The 23,647-nt window shown below is 38.2% G+C and overlaps 2 protein-coding genes across 2 annotated transcripts; both read right to left on the bottom strand.

Annotated features, from left to right (window-relative positions):
* Window positions 1-1,709: 1,709 nt before the first annotated feature.
* Window positions 1,710-8,404, bottom strand: chp1 (calcineurin-like EF-hand protein 1). The gene is made up of 7 exons (XM_084915231.1): window positions 8,014-8,404; window positions 7,686-7,758; window positions 6,606-6,686; window positions 5,946-6,073; window positions 5,807-5,868; window positions 4,017-4,139; window positions 1,710-3,265 (listed from the first exon to the last, which is right to left on the bottom strand). Exons 1-7 carry the CDS (start codon window positions 8,078-8,080, stop codon window positions 3,212-3,214), a joined length of 588 nt encoding a protein of 195 aa, XP_084771357.1. The 5' UTR covers window positions 8,081-8,404; the 3' UTR covers window positions 1,710-3,211.
* Window positions 8,405-13,494: 5,090 nt separating this feature from the next.
* Window positions 13,495-21,867, bottom strand: lgmn (legumain). The gene is made up of 14 exons (XM_084915029.1): window positions 21,758-21,867; window positions 21,319-21,487; window positions 21,019-21,116; window positions 18,658-18,739; window positions 18,455-18,537; window positions 18,265-18,340; window positions 17,726-17,788; window positions 17,522-17,588; window positions 16,825-16,943; window positions 16,187-16,276; window positions 15,782-15,985; window positions 15,503-15,673; window positions 14,420-14,487; window positions 13,495-13,919 (listed from the first exon to the last, which is right to left on the bottom strand). Exons 2-14 carry the CDS (start codon window positions 21,463-21,465, stop codon window positions 13,883-13,885), a joined length of 1,305 nt encoding a protein of 434 aa, XP_084771155.1. The 5' UTR covers window positions 21,466-21,487; window positions 21,758-21,867; the 3' UTR covers window positions 13,495-13,882.
* Between the last annotated feature and the right edge of the window lie 1,780 nt (window positions 21,868-23,647).

Below are 23,647 nucleotides of genomic sequence, written 5' to 3'. Positions count from 1 at the left end.
CGTTGACTCCGTTAATGACTACCAGTGTTTATTGTATTTTCCAATATTTACGATTTTTTAAACTCCTTGAATGCCACATGTCAGATCTAACATCTAAAATAGTTACAAATCCACGGTTGATTTTGCTTATACATGTTTTTTGTTGTTGTTTTTTACGATTGTTAAACCACTTTTTCTAGAACAGTAATCATGCACTGCTTGTGGTGTTCCTTCTGACTAGTGTGTCACGCTAACCAATGCGACAATATTACCCATAATTCCAAAATAAGACAAGGTAAAGTCTAAGTTTCCTTCCTTTATTTACATAAATACACTTGTCCTTGACTCCCACAGTGCATTACACTCCACAACTTGCTTCTGTTTTTGAGAAAACACCAATATTAGCACTTATTGCAACCTTGTTACCGTGCATACTGAAATCAACTTTATAAAAACACGTTAAACACATATAAAATACTGTTAAGTAAAATTTCTTAAAATGTAACCATGTCACCATATCATTTTCAATAAAAGTAAGCAAAAATATTTTTATTAGCTCACAAAAGTGTTTAATCTGTTGCCTTTATGATAGTTTTATTCATTATATTGATAGTGTATTTAAGCATATATTTGAAAATAAATACAGAAATTACTGAGGGGAAACATGTGACTATTAAAAACTTGGGCAAGGATGTCAAAAGTTGCTTGAATGAATGAAAATTCTCTATTAAGGTGATTTTTCAGGTTCTAGGGCATTGGTAACAGGGTTGAGTGTTGTTTAAACCATAGCTGCTTCCCACCAGCCAGACAAGAGAAATGGCGGCCTTGTGCTAAATTTAAAGGTACAGTGCTTTTACAAATTACAATTTTCAAAGACCACCATCCAGAGTTTTATTATTAGCAGAAAACAATAATAAAGCGTGTTATTATGTTTTGATTGAGATGATTCAAATTTCCACATAATCACTGTCTCTCCTATTCAGGGCCTTAGTGCCCTATAGCAAGTCTAAAACTCAGCAGGTGATTATTATTTATGAATATCTGCTGTGTGCCCGCATCAGTGTAACATGATGATCTGTTTCCTGTGTCAACTGTTGATTGGCTTTGTGGGGGCAGTGATCTGATAAATGTCACCTTTAACATTTCCAGAATCCTCCCATAGATTTTTATGGAAGATTTTTGATATTTCTGGGCCATCCACTTATTCTCCTTTGTCAAAAACAGGCTGCTTTAACTCCTCTCCCTTTGAGGTTCCACAGATAATACAATTTTCTTCTAAATGGGAGATCTGCGCCCACAGTTCCTGAGATAACCATATTAAGAATACCAAGCGTAAGCAGTCCAAAGTCTAAGAGTTTGTTAACATGGGATCACTTTGTACACACTGACCTAATCATATGGAAATCTGGATATGGTTAGTATCCACAGTTCTAACAGTATGTCACACAGAAAAAGAAGGAAAACCACGATAGGTCCACTTTATATCCCTATAAATATAGTAAGTATATCTACAGTATATTATTTGTCACTGTTGTCATTGTTATCAGCCAAATATTTAATTCAAGAAATCAACATTAACATATGAAGTTGTAGTCTGTTATATTCTAATTTTATCACACTCTACAATTTTTTAATTCCTAAAGAATAAATAAATAAAATTGCCAAGCTGGATGTAAACTGTGAGTAGCACAAAAAAGCATCATAAGAACATCCCAATAAATGAGACAAAGAAGCATGGCACTTATTTTTATTCAAATCAAATTCCTGAATCACTTTGATAATACCTCGACCAACATCACATAACGTGATTCACATCTGACTGATGATCACAGAATGATTGATAAAATGGTTGAGCTGTGTTTCCTGCACTGGAGGGTGCTCTAGTAATGACTTCACAGACTCACATTAAAGATTTAAAAGGGGTCATGCACAGTGACATGTCCCAAAAAATAATATGCCCAATGCATCAGGCGCTGGTCAGTGAGGAAAGACATTCTAAGAAATACAGAGCAGAGGAGAAATCAGCATTTTTCCTTAGCTGCAGGGAAACTGATCAAATGAGTAAAAGCACAGTATGTTATCTTTGCCTGCTCTAAGTCTACAGACTAGCTGATCCCACGGCCCAATTTCCAAAACAGTACTCATAGCAAGGCCTTCTTTAAGTCTTAAAGCCTTTGAGGGCTGGCCCAGGTGGCAGATACTTTTTAAGGATATCAAAAAACCTACTGTGAAAGTCTCACATACTGATGAGACACCAGCATTTTTGAAATCTCCATGCCACCGTTCTCACCTCTAATTGAGTGAGGCACTCCTTTAAACCAGCAGTGGCTCCAACAGGCCCATAATTTGAGTCTACAGGTAGCAGTTGATCCACGGTGTAGTGGTTTACACATTCATCTAACAAATGAGATTCCAGGGTTTGATCCCAGTCGTGAAGGGCATCTGGCTTAAAAACTGCCAACATCAAACATGTGGTCCTACCCACTGTAAATACGGGAGCAGCTAAAAGTAGCTTTAGAGTCTACTGGTTAATTATATGAAACCGTACACAAACATGGCCATGGGTTACTGTTTAGCTAATAACTTACAAAGGGGAACCAGACACTTCAGTGAATTACACAAGAACCTGAGGAACAGGTCAGTCCGATTTTGCTTCAAGAGACAAACTCGGATTGGCTGGTCTGGCTCGCTCAAAGGAAACAATTCATAACAGATGGCATTAAAACACTGACATTTTGAAGTGGAATCACACAATTTTGAATCTTTGCATATTTATATGGACAAAGATGCAGCATGGGCTAAATATCAGTGGAGCAGCATGATTAAACTTATAAACTTTACCTACTGCGATAGCAAAAAGTTAATCTGCCACGCTATAAATATTTAAATGTTCATGTGACAAATGAACAGAAGTGGTAATAACTATGATCCTCTAAAAAGTTTCCTAATAAATAATGTATCATTACTGGGAAAAAAAAAATACATAGTGACATTGCATAAAACAACCCAAGGCACGCAACGTTTCCCTTTGTTTACAGAGCAGTGCAAAGGCCGAAACTCAAGATTTATTATGGTATCCACCCAATGCTTGGCCTGAAGGACTGAACCCATAGCGTGGGCCACAGCAGCTCGTTGAGAAGCCGGATGAGATTGTGTCCTGAAATCAACTGACATGTTCAAGCGCTACTCTAAATAGAATTACAAAAAAAAAAATGATAACAATAATGAAACTTTAGTGCAGGAACCGGATGCTCATCTTCTGTTCCACATCCACCTTTTCCAAGACCTGCGAATAAACAAACAAAAACAAGACAAGTTTATACTACAGAAAAATGTGCTGCTCTAAAGTTTACATTTGCGGCTGGGCCTTAAAAGAACATCTGTTTTAAATCAATCCCAAAAACAAGTCAAAGCTCTCCTGCCATTTCGGTTAACCATCACCCCTGTCCTGGGTGCTGGTTCACCCATTACACCACTACGACTTCAGTCCCACACAAACTATTTAAATCTGAATGTTACACAGTGTGACATTTTTGTCCAGCTACCTCATAAAACACCTTTAACTGTCACTATAAGCTGAAAATAGCACATTATATATTAATTAAAACAAGTCTTTGGAAGAGTTAGAGGTTGAGACAGTTTAACTTGCTTGTAAATGTCCACACAAATCAAACTGTGAAAACCAAGGCCTGAATTAACTGGGATTATTTCATCCTCATCCTCTCTTAATAACTAACATAGATACACAATCAATTTTTTGTCCTCTGGAAAACCAAGCTCTGCTATGCAAAATGCATGCTTGATAGATATATATTTCCTTCTTTTCTGTGGTTAGTCTTGGGTTCTAGTTTGTGTACCACTGAGGCCTCCGATGCTAAAAATATACCTGCACATGGTAGTGGTCAGTTTTTAATTAAAAAGAATCCTTCAAACAGCATCTGTTATGTCATTTTAAGTTTAGCAGCAATGCTTCAGTGGTGAACTTAAAAAGGAAACCACACAACAGTACAAATATGTATGTTGACCACAAAGCTTGCCTTGATAAACTCATTGAAGGAAATGCAGCTATCTCCGTTTGTGTCAGCCTCCTGGATGGTCCTATCAGCAATGCTGCCGAGTTGTTCATCTGAAATGTTAACTCCAACCATCATCCGCAAGACCTGGAACAAACCAGCAAAATCTATTTTTAAGAGTCACCAAATAACAAGGTGACGTATATTTTTGCAAGATCACACAAGATCATTTGTAGCTATTTTGGTTCATTGGCAAAGCCACACTTGACTAGGAAATACATGATAATAACTGATGGTGCACGCATAATGAGTGAAAAACGAGTGCACAAATAGTACATTTAGCCCTACAGGTTCATGCATTACACAAAGCAGGTGACACGGTGAAATGTTTTGCGCAAAACAAGAGATGTGGCTGAGTCATTAACCCTGAGCTTATAGCAATTACAGGTCAGAGAGTGTCACTGAGCTTGACCCGCTTTAAAGCGGGACGACAAATAACACAGAGGGAGTGCAAAGGAAGCCAAAATACAGGATATTAGACTGTCTGGGAAGGATCAGCCTGTAGTTAAGGTGAGATATCACATCATTATCAGCACAAGGGCAAAGTCTTCTTTGATGGTGAAATCCTCCTCTCTGTAAAACACTTTAAAACAAATGTGGTGCAATAGCACTTGTTCATTTGTCAAACGTACAGTCTGTAGAGATAAATTTACAGAAATAATAACTGATATTCACCGAAAGGAAAAGTAGCATCTGAAAAATGTCTTACATTCGGTAATGTACAAGCAAGAAGGTAGGTATGAAATCATATCCAGACTTTATGAGGGCTTCCAAGAGGCCTCGGATGAAACAGCCACCATATTAAAGACATATGAGAATTTGAAGTCAAAATAGTTCTATCTACAGGGGACTGGGATAAAAATGACACAAATCTCAACCCAAATACTGTTTCACGTACTTGGAGTGGATCCGATTAGAAAAATGTTAACTTTTATTTTATTACTCCTACCATAAAAGACACCAAAGAGTAGGAACAAAGTGCTGGAGGTTATACGGACCAACAGTAGCTAATCATTACCATTAATTGCGTTCTGAGTATCTATCTGGGAACATTCGAGCACAGAACATTCAAGCTAAAGAAGACAAATACAAATAAAAATACATGGAAAGCAAAAGCCAAATAAAGATGTGGTTACACTCTGAAGGCTGGCTCAAAATCATTTATGAAATCTACGTAAAGGAAAGAGTCATTTGCTCACATTTACAGCAGGATGAATTTATGGAATTGTGGTTCAAATTGATTGCATTCATCACCTCATTTAGATCAGATTTAGCCTAAGTGGAAGTCACAAATTATCTTTCACCGAGAGAAAAACAAAAAAAATCAACTTAAAACTTGTGTGTGAACTGCAACAAGAATAGAGAAGAGAGGGAAGTGTGACATCCTTCTGTTCTGATGTATTCTAGTGAAATTATATAGAAAAGTAAGTTAATATGACATAGAGGTTTCTTATAAATGTTACAGTTTTTGCTATATTAACAGACGACAATCCATGCATTTAAAATTTAACCTGTATGCTGATGTTTTTATTTGGGAAATTACAATTTGACCTCGGAAAAATGATACATGACGTCTCAACTAAAGAATGACAACACAGGGCTGACTGAACTTCTGATAAATGGGTGTGGAATTACAGATATTAATTTTTCTTGTAAGCCCCACAGTTGCCAAAAGATTCTGTAATGTTTAAACACACTAATTATTCACTGTGTGAACCACAAACTACATGATGACTCCAAGTCAATCCACTCACCTGCAGGAGCTCATCTCGGGAGATCTTGTCATCTCTGTCCAGGTCATACAGACGGAAAGCAACTGAATAGAAAGAAACAGGTAAGTCAGATACTCTTAAACCGACGCTAAGATGATACCAGTTACACCCCAACACTCACAAAGCAGCTTGTTTGTCCTGCTGTTCAGGGGCTCTGTAGCTGAGGGGTTCTTGTTCTTCTCGTTGTCTTCGATTGGTCTGAAGTGAGCCAGGGTCCGCATGAAACCCCGGAAATTTACCTGGTCCTCTCTAAAAATCACAAGCACGAAATATCTACTATAACTCTCTGAAAAGTTCAGTCAGATTACCTTTGTGCTCAAATGCGTATTGTGGACACCACAATGAGCTAGTAACCTAACACCAACGTGCAGATTGGAATGGTTTCTACATCAAGTTGTTTAAAACAAACAGGCCAAAACCAGAGAAGCCAGAATCCGTCTGAAACCATTAAAAGACAGAGCTGCAATTACAACGCCTACACATGTGACCTTTTAGGATTTTAATGATATATCTAAAGACATCTGTTTGGGTTTTTTCCCTCCCACAGTGATGAAAACATCCAAATAACTGTCAAGTATACAACTCAAAACCCCATTTGATTTACTTCCACACAGACTTGGCAGTAAGGACTGAGCTTCTCCAGCCTGCAGTTAGGAAACCACAACTGAAAGGCATTACAGCCTGGTCCAGCTTTGTGGCGATGGTGCTGGTGACTCAATTTTATAGTAGTGCAAAAACAAGCTTTCCAAACTACTGCAGAGCAATAACACAGACTACTCACCCCTCAGGAAAGAATGCGTTGATGATTCTATCTCCCAGAGGGTTGATGGCCAACTCGGGGATTCTCTGGAAATCTTCTCGACTGTAAAAAGGAGACGTGATCAAAGTTAAATTCTAAACTCAGTATGTTTTAACTGTTCATTTTTACCTAACAATTCACCAGTCTTATACTGAGAGTTGATGAGCTTTACCAAGACATGACACATAGCAAAACTCATGAGGTCATGTGATGAGTGATATATGACATAAATCATCATTTGTTTATAACAACAAAAAAAAATTGTTAAAAACATTGTTCAGATTTGTTACACACTGAAAATTTTTCTTACTCCAGTTGGTTGGACTAGAAACAGCTCTGTGAAATCTCACTGTTGTGAAAACTAATGAAACGATAAGGAAGTCACACTGAACGAACGTGACTTCTACTGTGACTGGAAGCACTTGAGCAAGAAAAAAAAAAGTACAGCCAGGAACTTATTATGTGTAAACACAACATCTTTCATATATCCAAGTTGAATGAAACCAAACGGAGTGTGTGTATGGGGGGTTTCGTCTGCCCTTGAGAAACTGACTGCCCTTTCCCCTTCAAGGAATCATTTTCAAATAACCAAAGGGCCTTCAAATTAAAATTTTAGCTGCTTAATGATTACCAGTCTCTTCACCTATCAGTTAAGACAGAATCTGAACCAGATGAATAGTCAGTGACAGGAGAAAGATTCGTTACATGATTTCATCACTGAAATGAGAGACAGATCTCACATTGCCCACCTTCATCTCAGCACAACACCTGGTCTTAGACCTAATTTATTAATATAAATACCACATTCAGAGAGGCAAATTTGGTAAAAAACAAAACAAAACAAAAAACAACAACAACAACAAAAAAAACCTATACACTGTAAGATTTTCTCAATTTAAATACCCTTGGACGTGTGTTTTTTTTTTTATGACTCATTCTCAAGTCAACCAGAAAACTTAACTGCTTAGGTGACCTCTATAACGGTGTCCTTGTAGTGTGAGCTGGTAAAGGAACAAAACAAATGAGGTGCAGCTTGTGGCTCCTGTTTATGTTTTTGCTCACCTGAGGGTGCCGTTTTCCCCTTTATCCAGGCTGGTGAAACGGCTGTACAGGCGAGTGATCTGACTGTGGGAAACTGCGGCGACAAAGATTTTGACTATCAGATGAGCAAAAGATAGCTGATACACAACTGAATCCACAATAACCCCTCACCGATATAATGCAACCGATTAAACTAGCAAAATATAGAGAGTTAATGAGTACAGCCTCAATCAGAAAAAGCATTCAGCCAAAGGCATCTAAATATGAGAGTACAGCAATCAACTAGCTAATGTCCAAGAGGTTTTGTCTTCACACAAGGACTAAACTCTAAACTCTGAGCTCAACTTACAGCCAGTTTCCTTCTTAATTTCTTCAATTTCCTCTTCTCTGAGTAATCTGGACGCTCTGGATCCCATGGTGAGATGTTAACGGAGGTTTAAAATCGAGATGATTCGCTAAGGCGTCTTGCGCAAGCTCTCCAAGAGTCTCTATTAAAGTTAGCAAACAAGCTAACTAACCGAGCTAAAAAGGCTGCTATGTTCGGTTAAAAGGAACGCAGCTGGTGTTAAATCTAGAAATTTGCTGTTTATCTTCCTGCCGATGTAACGCAGCTGCAAGTCTGTCTGCTGCTACTGCTTTTCTCCGGCACACAGCGACGTTTTCACGTTACCAAGACGGGTTTCGGTGAGGTTATCTTCCTGGTTTATGGAGGAGGCGGGGTTAAGGAGGTCGCCTCCCCGTTGGGGCCGTTCTCACCGGGGTTAGGTGGCAGACTTGATGCCTGCTTAAAAATGTCAAAAACGGCGGTGTATAAACAATAATTACAGTTTTAAAGCTTAACAATTATAATTAAAACTAATAATGGACAGGACAGAGCTGGATATATAAATGCTTTTAAAAATTGTATAATTTGTGGAAAATGTCGACAGGTTTATTTTCTGGCTGAAGTAAGAACTAGTAAATAAATAGATAAAAATAAAAATAGTTTCAACTTTTAACAGTTCCAGATAAACACACACAAAGTGGATTTCACTTCCATTATACATTATACTATACCATTTTTAAACAAAGTTCACTAAGGCTCATAAAATTAAAACAAACAAATAATAATGATACTACTACTACTACTACTACTAATAATAATAATAATAATGATAATAATAATAATAATAAGAAGAAGAAGAAGAAGAAGAAAATAATTTCAAGTTACGTTTCTCAAAATTTGAACTTTTCAACATTTCCACATACTTTTTTGTAAGATGAAATTTTGAATACCTTACTTTAAATTTAAAGCTATCAAATCAAAAATTTAAGAGGCCTGATAAGAAGAAGTCCGATTTTTCAGGTCAGTACCCGCAAACCTGGGCATTCTTCATAAATCAAATTGTTTTTTTTATATCTCCCACAAATAACAAATAAATAAATAAATAGACATGTACATACATACTGATGGTAATTCCAATGCAGAGCTTATACAGAGACATACACTGCTGTTCAAAATAAATGACTCAACCACCATTTCTTTCAGTTTTGCTACCAAGGATCCAGATGTTCTTCTAAGTTTTGTGTTACGCACATAACATTGACCTGGGAATCATTCAAGCATAAAAAGAAGAAACGAACCAGTGTTATGTCTACACATAACAGACAACAGAAACTGTTTTAATTGTATCTTTTGGCACTTTGTAATCATCAGCCTGTCACAAAAACACATAATTTGTTCCTGCTCCTTAGCTGAATGAAAAATCCTGAATTAACCAACTGTAAGGGGGAGGGGGGAGAGAGAAAAAAGGTTTGCACCAACAAGGCGATTCTAAAAACTTAGCAAATCTCAAGAAATTGGACAACTGGAGGATAAATAAAGAGTGATTGCGTGTGTGTGTGTGTGTGTGTGTGTGTATTATGTGCAGGTGTTGTCTGTTATGGTTGTATTGAGAGTGTGCATATGAGAAAGGATGACTCACGACTACAGACTGCCCTAAAAAACTATCTCCAGCACATGTCTGGAATGCATTTCATCCAGCGGTCATGAAGATCTTATCAAAATGGGTGGAATCACCATCTTGACGCAGAATACAGGGAGTGCAGAATTATTAGGCAAATGAGTATTTTGTCCACATCATCCTCTTCATGCATGTTGTCTTACTCCAAGCTGTATAGGCTCGAAAGCCTACTACCAATTAAGCATATTAGGTGATGTGCATCTCTGTAATGAGAAGGGGTGTGGTCTAATGACATCAACACCCTATATCAGGTGTGCATAATTATTAGGCAACGTCCTTTCCTTTGGCAAAATGGGTCAAAAGAAGGACTTGACAGGCTCAGAAAAGTCAAAAATAGTGAGATATCTTGCAGAGGGATGCAGCAGTCTCAAAATTGCAAAGCTTCTGAAGCGTGATCATCGAACAATCAAGCGTTTCATTCAAAATAGTCAACAGGGTCGCAAGAAGCGTGTGGAAAAACCAAGGCGCAAAATAACTGCCCATGAACTGAGAAAAGTCAAGCGTGCAGCTGCCAAGATGCCACTTGCCACCAGTTTGGCCATATTTCAGAGCTGCAACATCACTGGAGTGCCCAAAAGCACAAGGTGTGCAATACTCAGAGACATGGCCAAGGTAAGAAAGGCTGAAAGACGACCACCACTGAACAAGACACACAAGCTGAAATGTCAAGACTGGGCCAAGAAATATCTCAAGACTGATTTTTCTAAGGTTTTATGGACTGATGAAATGAGAGTGAGTCTTGATGGGCCAGATGGATGGGCCCGTGGCTGGATTGGTAAAGGGCAGAGAGCTCCAGTCCGACTCAGACGCCAGCAAGGTGGAGGTGGAGTACTGGTTTGGGCTGGTATCATCAAAGATGAGCTTGTGGGGCCTTTTCGGGTTGAGGATGGAGTCAAGCTCAACTCCCAGTCCTACTGCCAGTTTCTGGAAGACACCTTCTTCAAGCAGTGGTACAGGAAGAAGTCTGCATCCTTCAAGAAAAACATGATTTTCATGCAGGACAATGCTCCATCACACGCGTCCAAGTACTCCACAGCGTGGCTGGCAAGAAAGGGTATAAAAGAAGAAAAACTAATGACATGGCCTCCTTGTTCACCTGATCTGAACCCCATTGAGAACCTGTGGTCCATCATCAAATGTGAGATTTACAAGGAGGGAAAACAGTACACCTCTCTGAACAGTGTCTGGGAGGCTGTGGTTGCTGCTGCACGCAATGTTGATGGTGAACAGATCAAAACACTGACAGAATCCATGGATGGCAGGCTTTTGAGTGTCCTTGCAAAGAAAGGTGGCTATATTGGTCGCTGATTTGTTTTTGTTTTGTTTTTGAATGTCAGAAATGTATATTTGTGAATGTGGAGATGTTATATTGGTTTCACTGGTAAAAATAAATAATTGAAATGGGTATATATTTGTTTTTTTGTTAAGTTGCCTAATAATTATGCACAGTAATAGTCACCTGCACACACAGATATCCCCCTAAAATAGCTAAAACTAAAAACAAACTAAAAACTACTTCCAAAAACATTCAGCTTTGATATTAATGAGTTTTTTGGGTTCATTGAGAACATGGTTGTTGTTCAATAATAAAATTATTCCTCAAAAATACAACTTGCCTAATAATTCTGCACTCCCTGTAGAGAACAAAAGCAGAGGTTTGGGTGTCCTTCAAGAGGCCTGGAGAACTATTCATCCTGAAGACTACTTAAAGAAATTACAAAAAGCTTGCCTAAGATGGTTCAGGCTGTTATGAAGAACGAAGGTGGTCATACCGAATATTGAATTTTAATCTCATTAAAACTCTGCCTGATTTACTGTATTTCCACAAATGTTTGCACATCTTTAAATAAACTGCTGCCCCTTATTTTCAAATGTCCACGCAAAATATAAAGAAAGCCGTAAGTGACACAAGGGTTTCACACAAGCGGCGTGTCAATAACAACAAATACGGGGGCTGAGAAATATAGTCAGTCAAAAATTAAAGAACCCAAACAGAGTATAAATACAGCCGTTTTAATTTTAACATGTAAGTAAAGATTTCACCACTAGATGGAGCAATTTTATAGTTTTTCGTCACACTAGTTCATGCAGAGTTTTAAGGGTTTCGTGTTATGTTCAAAACTCAAAGTATACTTAGAATGACACTATCTTTGATGTGTTATAAATAATATCAATAAATAACAATAAACAGCACTTCCGGAGGAGCTAACTGGAAGGTAATTAGCTCTTCCTAATTTGAGGTAATAAGCTCCCTTCTTCCTGGAATCCATCTCTTTCGTTTTCTAAATTATAATTTTTAAGTTACCACAGTTTAAACATATGTTTAAATATATATACATATGTTCAAAAATTCTTCTCAAAATGAGAACTTGTCAACTAGACTTAAAAAGCACTGATATTTATAACAACAGTCTCCACTTAACTCTGGAGAGACAAAAAATAGTCAAGGAAATGTGACTTCATTAGGTTCAAGTGTTCGACAGTTTGTTTTTTAGGCAAAATCACTAATCAGCCAATCTCATGGCCTCAACCCAGTGCTTGTAGGCATATATGGTCAAACTGTTCAAACTGAGCTTCAAAATGGGAAAGAAGGTAAATTAGGTGAATTTGAAAGTGGTATGGTTGGTACCAGATGGGCTGGTTTGAGTATTTCAGAAACTGCTGATCTGCTGGGATTTTCTCACACAACCATGTCTGAAGTTTACAGAGAAAAGTCCAAATAACAGAAAATATCCATTGACTGTCAGCTGTGCATGTGAAAACTCCTTGTTGATGTCAGAAGTTAAAGGAGAATGGCCAAAAGTCTACTACTAGAATGGAAAACTTAGACTGAAAGTCCCACTGGACAGCAAAAGATTGGAGAAACATTGTCTTGTCTAATGAGAGCGACATTCAGATGGCAAGGTCAGAATTTGGCGTGAACAACATGAAAGCTTGAACTGACAGTTTAGCCTTCTGGTCGTGGTGTGAGGGAGTTTTTCTCAGCAATCTTTGGCCCTCTTAGTACCAGGTCAGCACAGTGTTTACCCATCTTGTGATAGCTGCTTCCAGCAGGGTAACATGTCATGAAGCTCAAATCATCTGAAACTGGTTCCGTGAAAACAGTTTACTCAAATGGCGTCCACAGTCACCATATCTCAGTCCAACAGAGAATCTTTGGGACATTTTAGAACAACAGATTTGCATTACAGGTGTACAGCCGACATCTGCAGCAACTATGTGATTTTATCATGACAATATGGACCAAAGTCTCTGAAGTTTGCCTCCATTACCTTAATAAATCTGTGCCATGAAGAATTAAAACAGTTCTGAAGGCAAAAAAAGAGTCAAAGCCAGTATTAGCAATGCTTAGTGAGTGCATTTTTACTTTAGATTTCTTTCTGCAGTGGAAAATGAGGAAATTCCTTTAAAATATGTTTTTAAAGGAATTTACATAAATCAATGACACTAATAGCCCCAATGCTGTAGTATAACCAAGTTTGTTTTTAATTGATCAATCTCAAGCCCTTCACCTGATCTCTGATGACCCCACAGTCTCTGTTCTGTTTCTGTAAATATAGACCTGCTCTCGGGCTCATTGGTATCCTGCAATAAACTATCAGCTTTTAAAAATCAAGATCACAGGGAGTCCAAAATCCTGTTAAAGCTCACGGCAGTTCACAGCCAAAGAGGATATGGGTGTATTTCTGTATCTATCACACAGTGGTGTGCAAACTTAAAGGTTTCTGATCATAGGAAATGCAGAATTATCTGGAAAAGAAATCCTTCTGAGGTTAGCTGCTGAAACAGTAAACAGCAGCTATTAGAAATATCATCCAGAAAGCATGTCACCTTTGCTCCATCGGATTTTATTCCCAGCAGTGTCACAAAAAAGTCTCTTGAGGCTTAACATTCATTGTTTGGTGGTCTGCCTTTGGCAATACCACAAATAAAGCTTAGCAAACAATTTTATTTGCAGTCCATATTATAATTGTGTATTTTGTTCTAAAAACAAAACGGGTAGCAATAAAAAGTCTCGCACGCTCTTCACTGTGAAGTCATCATAAAAGAAAAATCAGTAAAATCAAAAACGACTTTAAAATTTATAGTGTGCTCATAAGACAATAAGGTCAGCTCCACATCCGACTGATTCCCAAGTGGAGCAAAGAGAAGCTCAGTTTTCTCAGCTTCTCAAGCGGAAGAACCAGAGGCTTTGATGGTTTCACAGAAATCCTTTTAGTGGCCACACACGGTGTCCATGGCCTGCTGGATGCTGCGGAGAGATAACAAAACAAGATTACCTTAGTATTAGATCACCAAAAAATATATGTCCACAAGAAACAGAGTGTCTTTATCACTTTTCAGAAAGAAATATGACTGATTATCAGCTATTGATTATCAGTCAAAAATTTTATTTTTAAGGACTGATGTGAAAAATTCACTTCATATGTTCCTAGAGACCAAGATGATTTATTCAAACAGCTTTCCCCTTGACAAAAACACAGCAAAACCCACTGATAACAGACAGGAGAGTCTTAAACAAACAAAAAAAAAGCCACATTTAAATGGTGCAAAGGTTTTGTACTAGTGTATAGCTACTTCTATTTACAAGAAACAAATCGACTAAAATCTGAGTTAAGATCAGCTTGAATCCACATACTGTATATATATAAAAATACCCCAAATCAGATGACTGACACTGAATTAGAGAGAAAAAACAAAGAGAACAGAAACTCAGGTAAGTGGTTAGATTAAATGAGAAGTGGTCTATACCTCTCTGCAGGATATCCTCCCTCACATAGGTTCACCAGCGCATACAGATGTCTGAGTGCGTATTCGTACTGGAAAGAAATCAAATCGTCACACGTCAGAAACGTCACCACAATCTGTGTTTTACATGAATCTTCAAATGTTCACCAGCTTCCTCTTGTTTTATCTGATGCCCTTAAACGTCAGAAACTTTCCAGAGAAAACAAAAGAAGACTTTCAGAATAAAAGCACACAGCTGCATGAAAGCACCTGGGAAAATACTGAGTTTAAATCATGTGATTAAGGGCTTTCCCAGTCACTGAGATGACAATTAGTGTTATGGAAGTTACTGATTGTAACTTTGTATTCTGGTGACGTCTTTACCTTATAATAAGCGCCTTGAGACAAATGCTGTTGGGATTTGGCAATACATAAATTAAACTGAATTGAATTGAAGTATTTCTGATCATTCACTGCCAGATGCTGTGACAACCATGATGAACAGAGAAACAACATTTACTGCTCAATTGTTTTAAAAATCCAACTAATACCGATTTTTTTTTTTTTTTTAACACGTAATTAACATATTTCTCAGTATTATTCAGCAAGTCAATCCAATATCTTAGTCATGTGATTTTTTTTCATTATTTATTACTTTATTGAGTGATATTACTTTTAATTTACCTTATTATTTATATATTTTTTCCTCCATTTACCCTTATCCTAAACCTAAATAATCAGAGATCACAGTGGGCAATATCCTTACTGCGAGAAGCTTTTAACATGGCTTTCATAGAACTGTGAGTGGGAGTTCAAGCTTATTCTCAGAGTGTCTGGATTAGAGTCAGCTGAATGCAAAAGAGCTGATGAATGAGAGTATGATACCTGCTGATGAATAGCATGTGAAACTGATTTGGCACTTCCCCTTTACAAGGAGAACCAGAGTCTAGGCATGAGAACGAAATTCTACTGTAAGCTTGAAATGTGGCCACAGTGGTGACTCATTTATTAATGGCTTTATATGAATCACAGACACTCTGTAAACTGCAATGGGATGTCCCGGGTCTGTTAAAAAGGAGCTGAAAGACTCATAGTGTGTGGCTCTACCTCAGGTTTGCTCCAGTTGAAGCAGTTGTGTTTGAAGTGCTTCACTGCCGCCTTGTAGCACTGATGCTGGGAGAGGTCAGCTCTGCTGTTTAACATGTCATTGGCTTTGAACGTATTGCCAACGACTCTCTCGACCACTTTGCGCATAGTGTCGGCCATCACGTCCCTGATCTACACAGACAAAGGTTCACACACTCTTTAATGGTAAATTGTCATCAAATGGATTTTCAGTGTACTGGCACACTGCCACAAACATTAGAAAGCTTTGTCAGTCTTTACCTTGAGGTGGGCACTGATCTCCATGAGCAGGCCCCGTGCCACACTGATGTCATTGGAGGCCATCATCTTCCTCTTCAGGATGGCCAGAGGAACGTCAGGGCTCGGGGTCAGATCCAGGTTTGTAATTGGTGGCAGGTTCATCGGAGCAGGACTGTCTGCTTTGTGATTACCCTGAAACTGTATAACTTTCATGTGGGCCAAAGTCTGTAGAGAAAGATGTACAAGCGTTAAAATAGAAGGAGGAAACAAACTTTGTTTTTTTTCACTCGCATACATGAACACATTCTGCAAGTCATTCCAACTTAAAATGAAACACTACTTCCCCCTCAAATTTCCTTAGTCTAGAACTGACAAGTGCTCATTGAAGCATTTTGTTCACAGTTTGCACAGCCTTCTTGCTCTCACCTTGTTTCCGTACTGCTGGACGTGGCTCGTGTTTGTGTGGTTCTTCACAATCTTAAACTGCTGTAGCAATGTTTCTTTTCTCAGATCCTCCTGGATGCACAAAGACAGAAGAAAAAAAAAAAAAAAAAAAAGTGAACGTGACAAAATGCTTCCAAAATAACAGTCACATGAAGAATCAGTGAATTTGTTCCGTAAAATAATGTGTGGCAGTTTGACGGTCTCATGGTCAGGTTTCTGTTCTGCTGTTACACACTTATGCAAAGTACTCGGGTCTGGTTAAAGACAAAAGTTCTGCTGCTACGTTTGGAGACGTTTATCACTTCCTATTCCTGCCAATCTTAGACGTTAACCGTTTCTTTCTTTTTCATTCTCTCAGTGGATTCATGTTTCTGGATTAAATCTACATCTACACCATAATCCGATGTGCACCTCTCTAAAAATGTAACTAAATGTTGCATCCCTGCAGCCTGAAGTCTAAACATTATAAGATGTGTTAAAGCCACCACACAAGATACTCTGAACTTCAGTGTCACAATATAACAGACAACAATTACATTTTTCTTTTTAAAATATTTTTCAAAAATGAATAAATATTAGAAGCTGTGATTTGGACACAAATGAGGAAGATAATCACAGACCACATCAGAGTCCTCCATCCAATTCACGCTGTACCAGTCACCCAGGTAGGTGTCCCGTTTCTCATCATAGTAGCAGGCATAAGAGGACTCCTCAGCGTTGGCTGCTGTGGTGGCATACACTGAAGAATACACAGAGATTCTCATGTTAGGAGACTTTAGTTTTACACTAGGCAGATCTAAAGGTCGCTCGCTAATCTGTTTAACAGCCTCAGAAAAATTTGAAGGTTGTAACTGAAGATCTAAACACAAATTTCAGTAACTTCTTTACACTTGGACTCATCAAAAACAGACATTCATTGAAAACAATCAAAGAAGAATCTTGATCAATGTCATGTGCAGGTCCGGTTCTGTTTATCACTTGATGTCCGACACAGTAACTGTGCTTAAAGATGACCACAAGCTGGACTGCTGACCTCAGCATTTAATGGATTCTTGCAAAAGACTAAAAGTCAAAAGCAGAAGTCCTCAAACCACGGACCTGACATCTGTCTAGTCAACATAACACGAAGCGTAACGCAAGGATGATTTAAAAAAAAAAAAAAAAACCCAAAACATTAAAACATGAAAAATAAAAATCACATGATCCTAGTCTGATCCCATCAAAAGCATAGACCAGCATCAGTTTCGCTCTCATCACTTGATGCTGGTTCATCATTTTTTTACTGGAAAGTAATTCTGCTGATAAAGTTCAACTCACCATCAATGTCAGTAGGCAGGTGGTTCATCATTGACCCGGACTCACATGCTTCAATGTAGAACACCATCTATGTGTGTGTGTGTGGACCAAACACAAATGTTATGACCTTACACATCAGCACAGCTACATCAACACTTTATCAACTGAATTTTAGACTGCGGGACGTGCCCACACTTGTACGGTACATATCAAACATCACATCACCTTTTTGTATTTCTTGTTGTCGTGCATGTATGTAATGGCTGCTTGAAGGTCTTCAACATGGAGCTGCAGACAGAGAGGTGACAAATTTGCATTAACCACAATTATACACTAGTGTTTCTTAGAGCACCGTGATAGCATGCACTGCAAACATAAAAACTGATTTATCAGCAAATTAGGAGATATGTAAGGTCCCAAAACACGGTTAGTTTACTTGGTGAGGATGTCTCCCTGGTTTGACAAGTTAAAACACTAACAATGCTGATTGCAATGATAAGGTTAATGTTCTGATATTAATCATAAATTGTGTTAACCATTTGTGTTTGACCTCAATGTGGCGATTGCTAGCTTTTCATAATATTCCATCTAATAATTAGATATTTCACGAAATTAAAAAAAATTGAAAAAAAAGAACCCAACCCAGACATATCAAAGTGATTGTGAAGCAATAAGGCTCTTTGTGAATCTGGTGTAATCTGTCTGTGGTTGTTGCAGTGCCAGGAAGTTAAAAAAACAAAACAAAAAAACAAAAAGGTACTCACCTCATCGGCGGGAAATGCCAGAATACCAGGTGCTCCGTGATCGGTGAAGTAAACAAACACATGATCATTGGGTCCACTGCCAGGAAAATGAGAACAAAGTTAACAGGGACAAAAAAAAAAAAGTACATAAACCAGATTTATTGTTGTTTGGCCACACGCTCGTTACTTCCTGTCTTTTTTAGCCACTTACCTCTTCAGCACTTTTCCAGAGCCACCTTTGACTTTTGAGGCATCACCCTTCAGCACTGCCAGGAAGTTTTCTGGGGTAACATCCTGCAATAACAGACACATCAACCCACAAAGTTTGCTTTCAGCAGAGAAGCCTCTTCAAACAATCGTGTGGAAAATATTGAAATCAGTTGATCTTTTATAGAAATGCACTGAAGCACTCACTTCCCCGATGTAGTCTTTAGGAACTCCCTTGTACACATCACTGCCATTTGGTCTATTGATCAGTATCCCAGGGGTAGGATTCCTGGAAGAAAAACATGATTCAGACACACAGAAGGAAGTGCAAATAGCTGATAAAACACTTTGTGAGATAAAAGGGAAACAGATGGATAACAATGATTCACTCATCTGGTGACAGAGCCACAAAACAATATGACACCACAGATGTTAAAATAAATCAATGAATAACATTAATAGTGAAATCTTATGGTATACATATCTGCGCACAGATACGTACAGTTTGTCTTTCTTTTTTACAATTCTGTAGCTAGATATTTATTAACCAGATGCTCAGTTTGTGATTACAATGGCAGTGATACAAGAGCGTGACACGGATATTAAAAAAAAAAAAAAATCCCATATTGCATAATGTCTCTCAAACTCTCAAAAAAACAAAGCAGACTGACATTCATGGAACATTTTAAGGTGTGGGAACAGTTAACAATAACAGCATAACAGCATTACTCAGCGTGCATCGTGTCTGTCAACTTGAATAAACATGTCTACACATGGGTTATGATCCAAAACAACCAGAAACATAAGGAACATATGTCTCCCATTTATCAGAAAGTTCTATCAAAAACTTTACTAAATGTCTGAAATGAACCTGAAAGAATAACTCAATTGACTGCCTGGTAAACTTCAAGCAAAACACAGTGAAAAGTCTTTGTTGTAAACAGCTGCTAATATATTAAAGTATCTCTAATTAAAGTAACAGCTAACTACATGTGCAAGTCGGCTGGCACTGAAATTTAAGTAGCACAAGCCAACTCTCTCAAATCACTGCTAAAGCTGGGTTTTACATCGCGTCCCACTATGTAACTGCCATTGTGATTCCTGCAACCAACACATCTCCTTACATTACCCCTCCTCTGCCAGTAACATAACTCCGAGACTATTTCTATGGAAGCACCTTCCTCGTGACTCCTCTCAGCACGACTCATTCACTCAACCCGTTTTTCTGAGCGATGCAGGGCCCTGCAACACAGTGACAGGAGGAATGCCAATGCAGCTTTTTGATCTGATTGGGAAATTCCTGCGAAAACCCTGAAACCCACCACTATCTCCAAAGATGATGCCAGCAGACTGTTAGTTTTCCATGAGATAGACTAAAGATGTTCCATCAGAATCAAAAAAGACGAAGACAAAAAAAGTAATGACTGACAATACAACTATTTTTATTTTTTGAAAAAGTAGATCCAAGAGTAATTTAATCTTCTGAGCATTTTTAAACATCAAGAATTAATTCATTAAAAAAAACAAATCCTGTAGTTCAGTGTCTACAATGGTTGCTCTGATTTGTTTGTTTATGTCAGTCAGTCACCAAAACTGAAGGCCATTTCAGGTTATTTAGCAAACAACTGGATTGTCAGCAGTTACTTTTTTGTCTTTGTCTTTTGTGATCCTGATGAAACAGTGTTAGTCGGTCTTATACAGGGAGGAGATTCACAGTTTGACACCATAGACAGGTGGGGAAAGTCTCCAGCTTTAGGTTCCTAGGAGTCACCATCACAGAGTGCCTTTCTTAAGCCAAACTCCTCCAAAAAATGCTCAGCAACTTCTATAGATGCATCCTCACAACCAAGGTGTGTTGTGAAAACAGCACAAAACCATCTCCGGCCCATCTTTAGCCTACTCACTGTGCAAAGAGTGAAGGGGAAATCCACAAAGACTCTGAAGGTGCCTTAGAGCTATCCTCACACAGAGGATTTCAGGCTTCTTGGTGAACATAGCTGTCAAATGACTTTATAACCCTAATGTGATAGATTCTCCTGCTCAATTCCACATGTTTATGCTCCTCAGGAATATATGGATACATTTATATGTTATATATTTAGTAACTCATGTAAAGTGCATTATCCTATTGCTCAAATCCACCCTAAGATATATACATTACACATATTCATATATAAGTAGTTTATAATATCTCATATTCAGTGCTAACGTACAATATTCTTGTGTATGCGTGTATTTGTATGTATATATACACACAAACACAGCAGATACATGTGTCAGTATATTTATCTGTTATGTAAATGTAATGCAGCATGTGAGATAGTAAAGCTAGACTTTTGTTATGGATGCATAATGACAGCAGACTCTTGAATTTGAGTCAGATATAACAGGGCCTACAAACAGCCTTTTCTGGCTTAAGATTTCGTTTTTGTGTGCTATATCTTACCAATAGTTAATAGCCTACTAAGGTCAACAGCTACTAAAATTAGGATGAGTTTGTGTCAAACATTTTAAGGAAAGAAGAAGTATGAACAAGCATCTACAACAGAGAAACAAGTGCCAACTCACTGTTCATTTTCAGCCAAATCATCGTACATCATGACCACAATCTGCTCGTCGGGGATGCCATTCCTGTGGACAATCTGGTAGGCATGGCAAGCATCGGCCTGAGCGAGCAGGAGAGCAAAAGATTCGGAGGTCAGCTCCACATTATCACAGTATGCAGCCTTTTAAGCAGCGGGAGGAGCACTTGGAAAACATGCATTTGGGAGGGGAAGTAGCTTATCAGAGCTTAAAGCGGTGCTTATCAAAAACCATGAGAGAAAACAAATGAGTCATGCACAGCTCGCACGGTGGTCGCAGTTTCACCTGGTGCCTGTAGTTGTACCAGCTATTGGAGCCAGCCACAATAAGCACCCAGTGTTTTCCGCCACTGTCTTCCTCTTCCTGGGTGGGAAACCCAATAACGAGTCCGGCTGTCAGGCCGAGCAGGGCGAATAGGACGGACCGACACATCTCCTCGCTTTCTGTGAGATTCCTGGATGGATGACAGTAGGGAAAAATATTCAGATCCTCTTCTAGATTTCAGCTATGTTTACTGAGGTGGCAACAAACACGGAAAACTGAAAAAAATAAAAACACGTAAACGTCTCACCTGATAATTCTGGGAAGCTAACTAGCCATCAGTAGCACAACAAGCTTCGCAAAACATGGACTTTTAAAAAAACACTCGGAGTGAGTTAAAGCTATTAAGACACAGCGCTCCGTCCTAGAAGTTTTAAAGGAAGACAAAAACATATTTTATTACCTTTTCTTTGCGTTGTTAGATGAGGAAGGGGCAACGAACCGACTACACGCAAATCCTCAGCGGCACTCCACAGTTATATTTAATGTCGGGGGGGCAAAACAGTTGGCATCGTCTTCTACGGGAGCCAATCAGAGTGCTCTGGGGCGGGGCTTACTAATCATGTGAGTAAGGTAACAGCTCTCCGTCATGTGATACTATTATGTTATAAGGCTATAACACAAGCATAAAGGCATTTATGTTTTGGATGTAATTTCAAAACAGCATTATCTCCTTGGACATCGGTTTCTGTTATTATTTTTATTATATTTTAATTTGGCTTTGAGGTAATTTTGTGTTTCCTTTTGAATGATCACCTCTACTTCTTTGTCCTATTTTCTCTCTGTGGTTACTATCTCTTTCACTTCATTTTAATCACCCTTTTATATACTACAGCAAAACCATAAATATAAAATTCAATCCACGTGCTGATCACAAGTTTGATTTTATGCTTACTGACACAATTATGACTGCTCAGCTTCTGCTTAAAAGTGGGAATTTTACCCCATATTTTCCCATATATGGGGTATAATGTTAGACTCAGGCTTGTTGCAGCCCGTCATTAAGGTTGGAAGAGCAGGTAGGTGGGCTTGTTTTCACAGTTAAAGCTGTGCCCTTAACATTATCAAATTAGTGAAATCACCGCTCTTTAACATCAGAGATCCAAATGAAGAAGAAGAAAAAAACTTTCTGAAAGAATGTTTTAAAGAAGTCTGAGATTTTAACTCATACAATTCTATCAAGCTTCAAATATTTCCTATGGCCACCTTTGTTCTTCAACAACCAGAGCTCTCTTATTGTAATTTCTTTTAAGTAGTATTCAGGAATAGTTATCCAGGCAACTTGAATATGGAACGCCAGGACTGACATAATGAATTAATTCAAAGCTCTTATTTTGATGTTGCTGCCTAGATGATACCACACTGCTCCAGTAATGTTGAGGTTTGGACTCTAAGGAGGTCAGTGTATGACATCGCTCCACAGCACCCGTTCCCACTGATTTTCAGTAAAGTTCTTGTTTAATTTGGCATACCACAGCCTTTTCTGCCTGTGCCTTAAGAATGGCTCCTTGACAGCCATCCTTCTATTGATGAGGCTTCAGTGAACTGGATAAACAGAAGAGCTCTCTCTCAGGGCCTGTGTTAGATCTTTGCTGGATAACCCCCCCCACACACACAATTTATTAAAGACATCACTTTCTGACACCGTTCATCTGCTGCAAATATTTTTTTAAGACTGTAGGTAAAGGAAGAGCTGGCAATTTTCTTTGATTTTTTTTTAAATGAACTGCACACCATAAAATATGCTAATTGTAAGCAAACAGGTTTTTGGAAATCACCTTGTTGGTGCAAAAACACTATTTTATATTTGTTGAACTGCATTTCCTTTGGCAATTTTCATAGATTCAGGTAAAGAAATGGGAACAAAATCTGCTTTTGTGACAGGCTGACAGTCTCAAAGCGTACAAAGACAGAATTTAAAATTGGTTCTTTGTCAAGATGTCCGTTATTTGTAAACAAGACTAGTTTCAGCCTTTAAATTAGGTGCCATTTTTATGCATGAATGATTTATGCAAAATACTGATCTGAAAATGGTTAAGAACAAGGAATGGACTGAAAATAATGAGTGAATTTCACAGAGTGAAAAAGCAGCCAATTTCCAAATGAAAAACTTGTATAAGAAAGTCTGTCTCCTTGGAAACAAAATATAAAAGATATGATTGGTGGGTTGAAACTTTTGCATGGTACAGAACAATTAGAAAAGCAGAAGAGAGCTACTTTAATGATAAAGTTGTTTAGGTTGTTCTTTTGAAAATAAAATAAACTCATGAATAAAATCATTCAGAGTATCAAA

Source organism: Perissodus microlepis, chromosome 19 (assembly GCF_051167445.1).
Source record: "Perissodus microlepis isolate ML-2025 ecotype Zambia chromosome 19, ASM5116744v1, whole genome shotgun sequence".
NCBI classification, from domain to species: domain Eukaryota; kingdom Metazoa; phylum Chordata; class Actinopteri; order Cichliformes; family Cichlidae; genus Perissodus; species Perissodus microlepis.
This window is presented reverse-complemented; position numbering and strand designations above follow the sequence as displayed.

Coding starts and splice junctions, on each gene's coding strand:
- lgmn (XM_084915029.1), bottom strand. CDS start 21,465: ATGTGTCGGTCCGTCCTATTCGCCCTGCTCGGCCTGACAGCCGGACTC. Junction 21,117..21,318: donor GGTACAACTACAGGCACCAG/GTGAAACTGCGA, acceptor CTGCTCGCTCAG/GCCGATGCTTGCCATGCCTA. Junction 15,674..15,781: donor AGATCAGTGCCCACCTCAAG/GTAAAGACTGAC, acceptor TTGTCTGTGTAG/ATCAGGGACGTGATGGCCGA.
- chp1 (XM_084915231.1), bottom strand. CDS start 8,080: ATGGGATCCAGAGCGTCCAGATTACTCAGAGAAGAGGAAATTGAAGAA. Junction 6,687..7,685: donor GGGGAAAACGGCACCCTCAG/GTGAGCAAAAAC, acceptor TCCTTTTTACAG/TCGAGAAGATTTCCAGAGAA. Junction 5,869..5,945: donor CAGGACAAACAAGCTGCTTT/GTGAGTGTTGGG, acceptor CTTTCTATTCAG/TTGCTTTCCGTCTGTATGAC.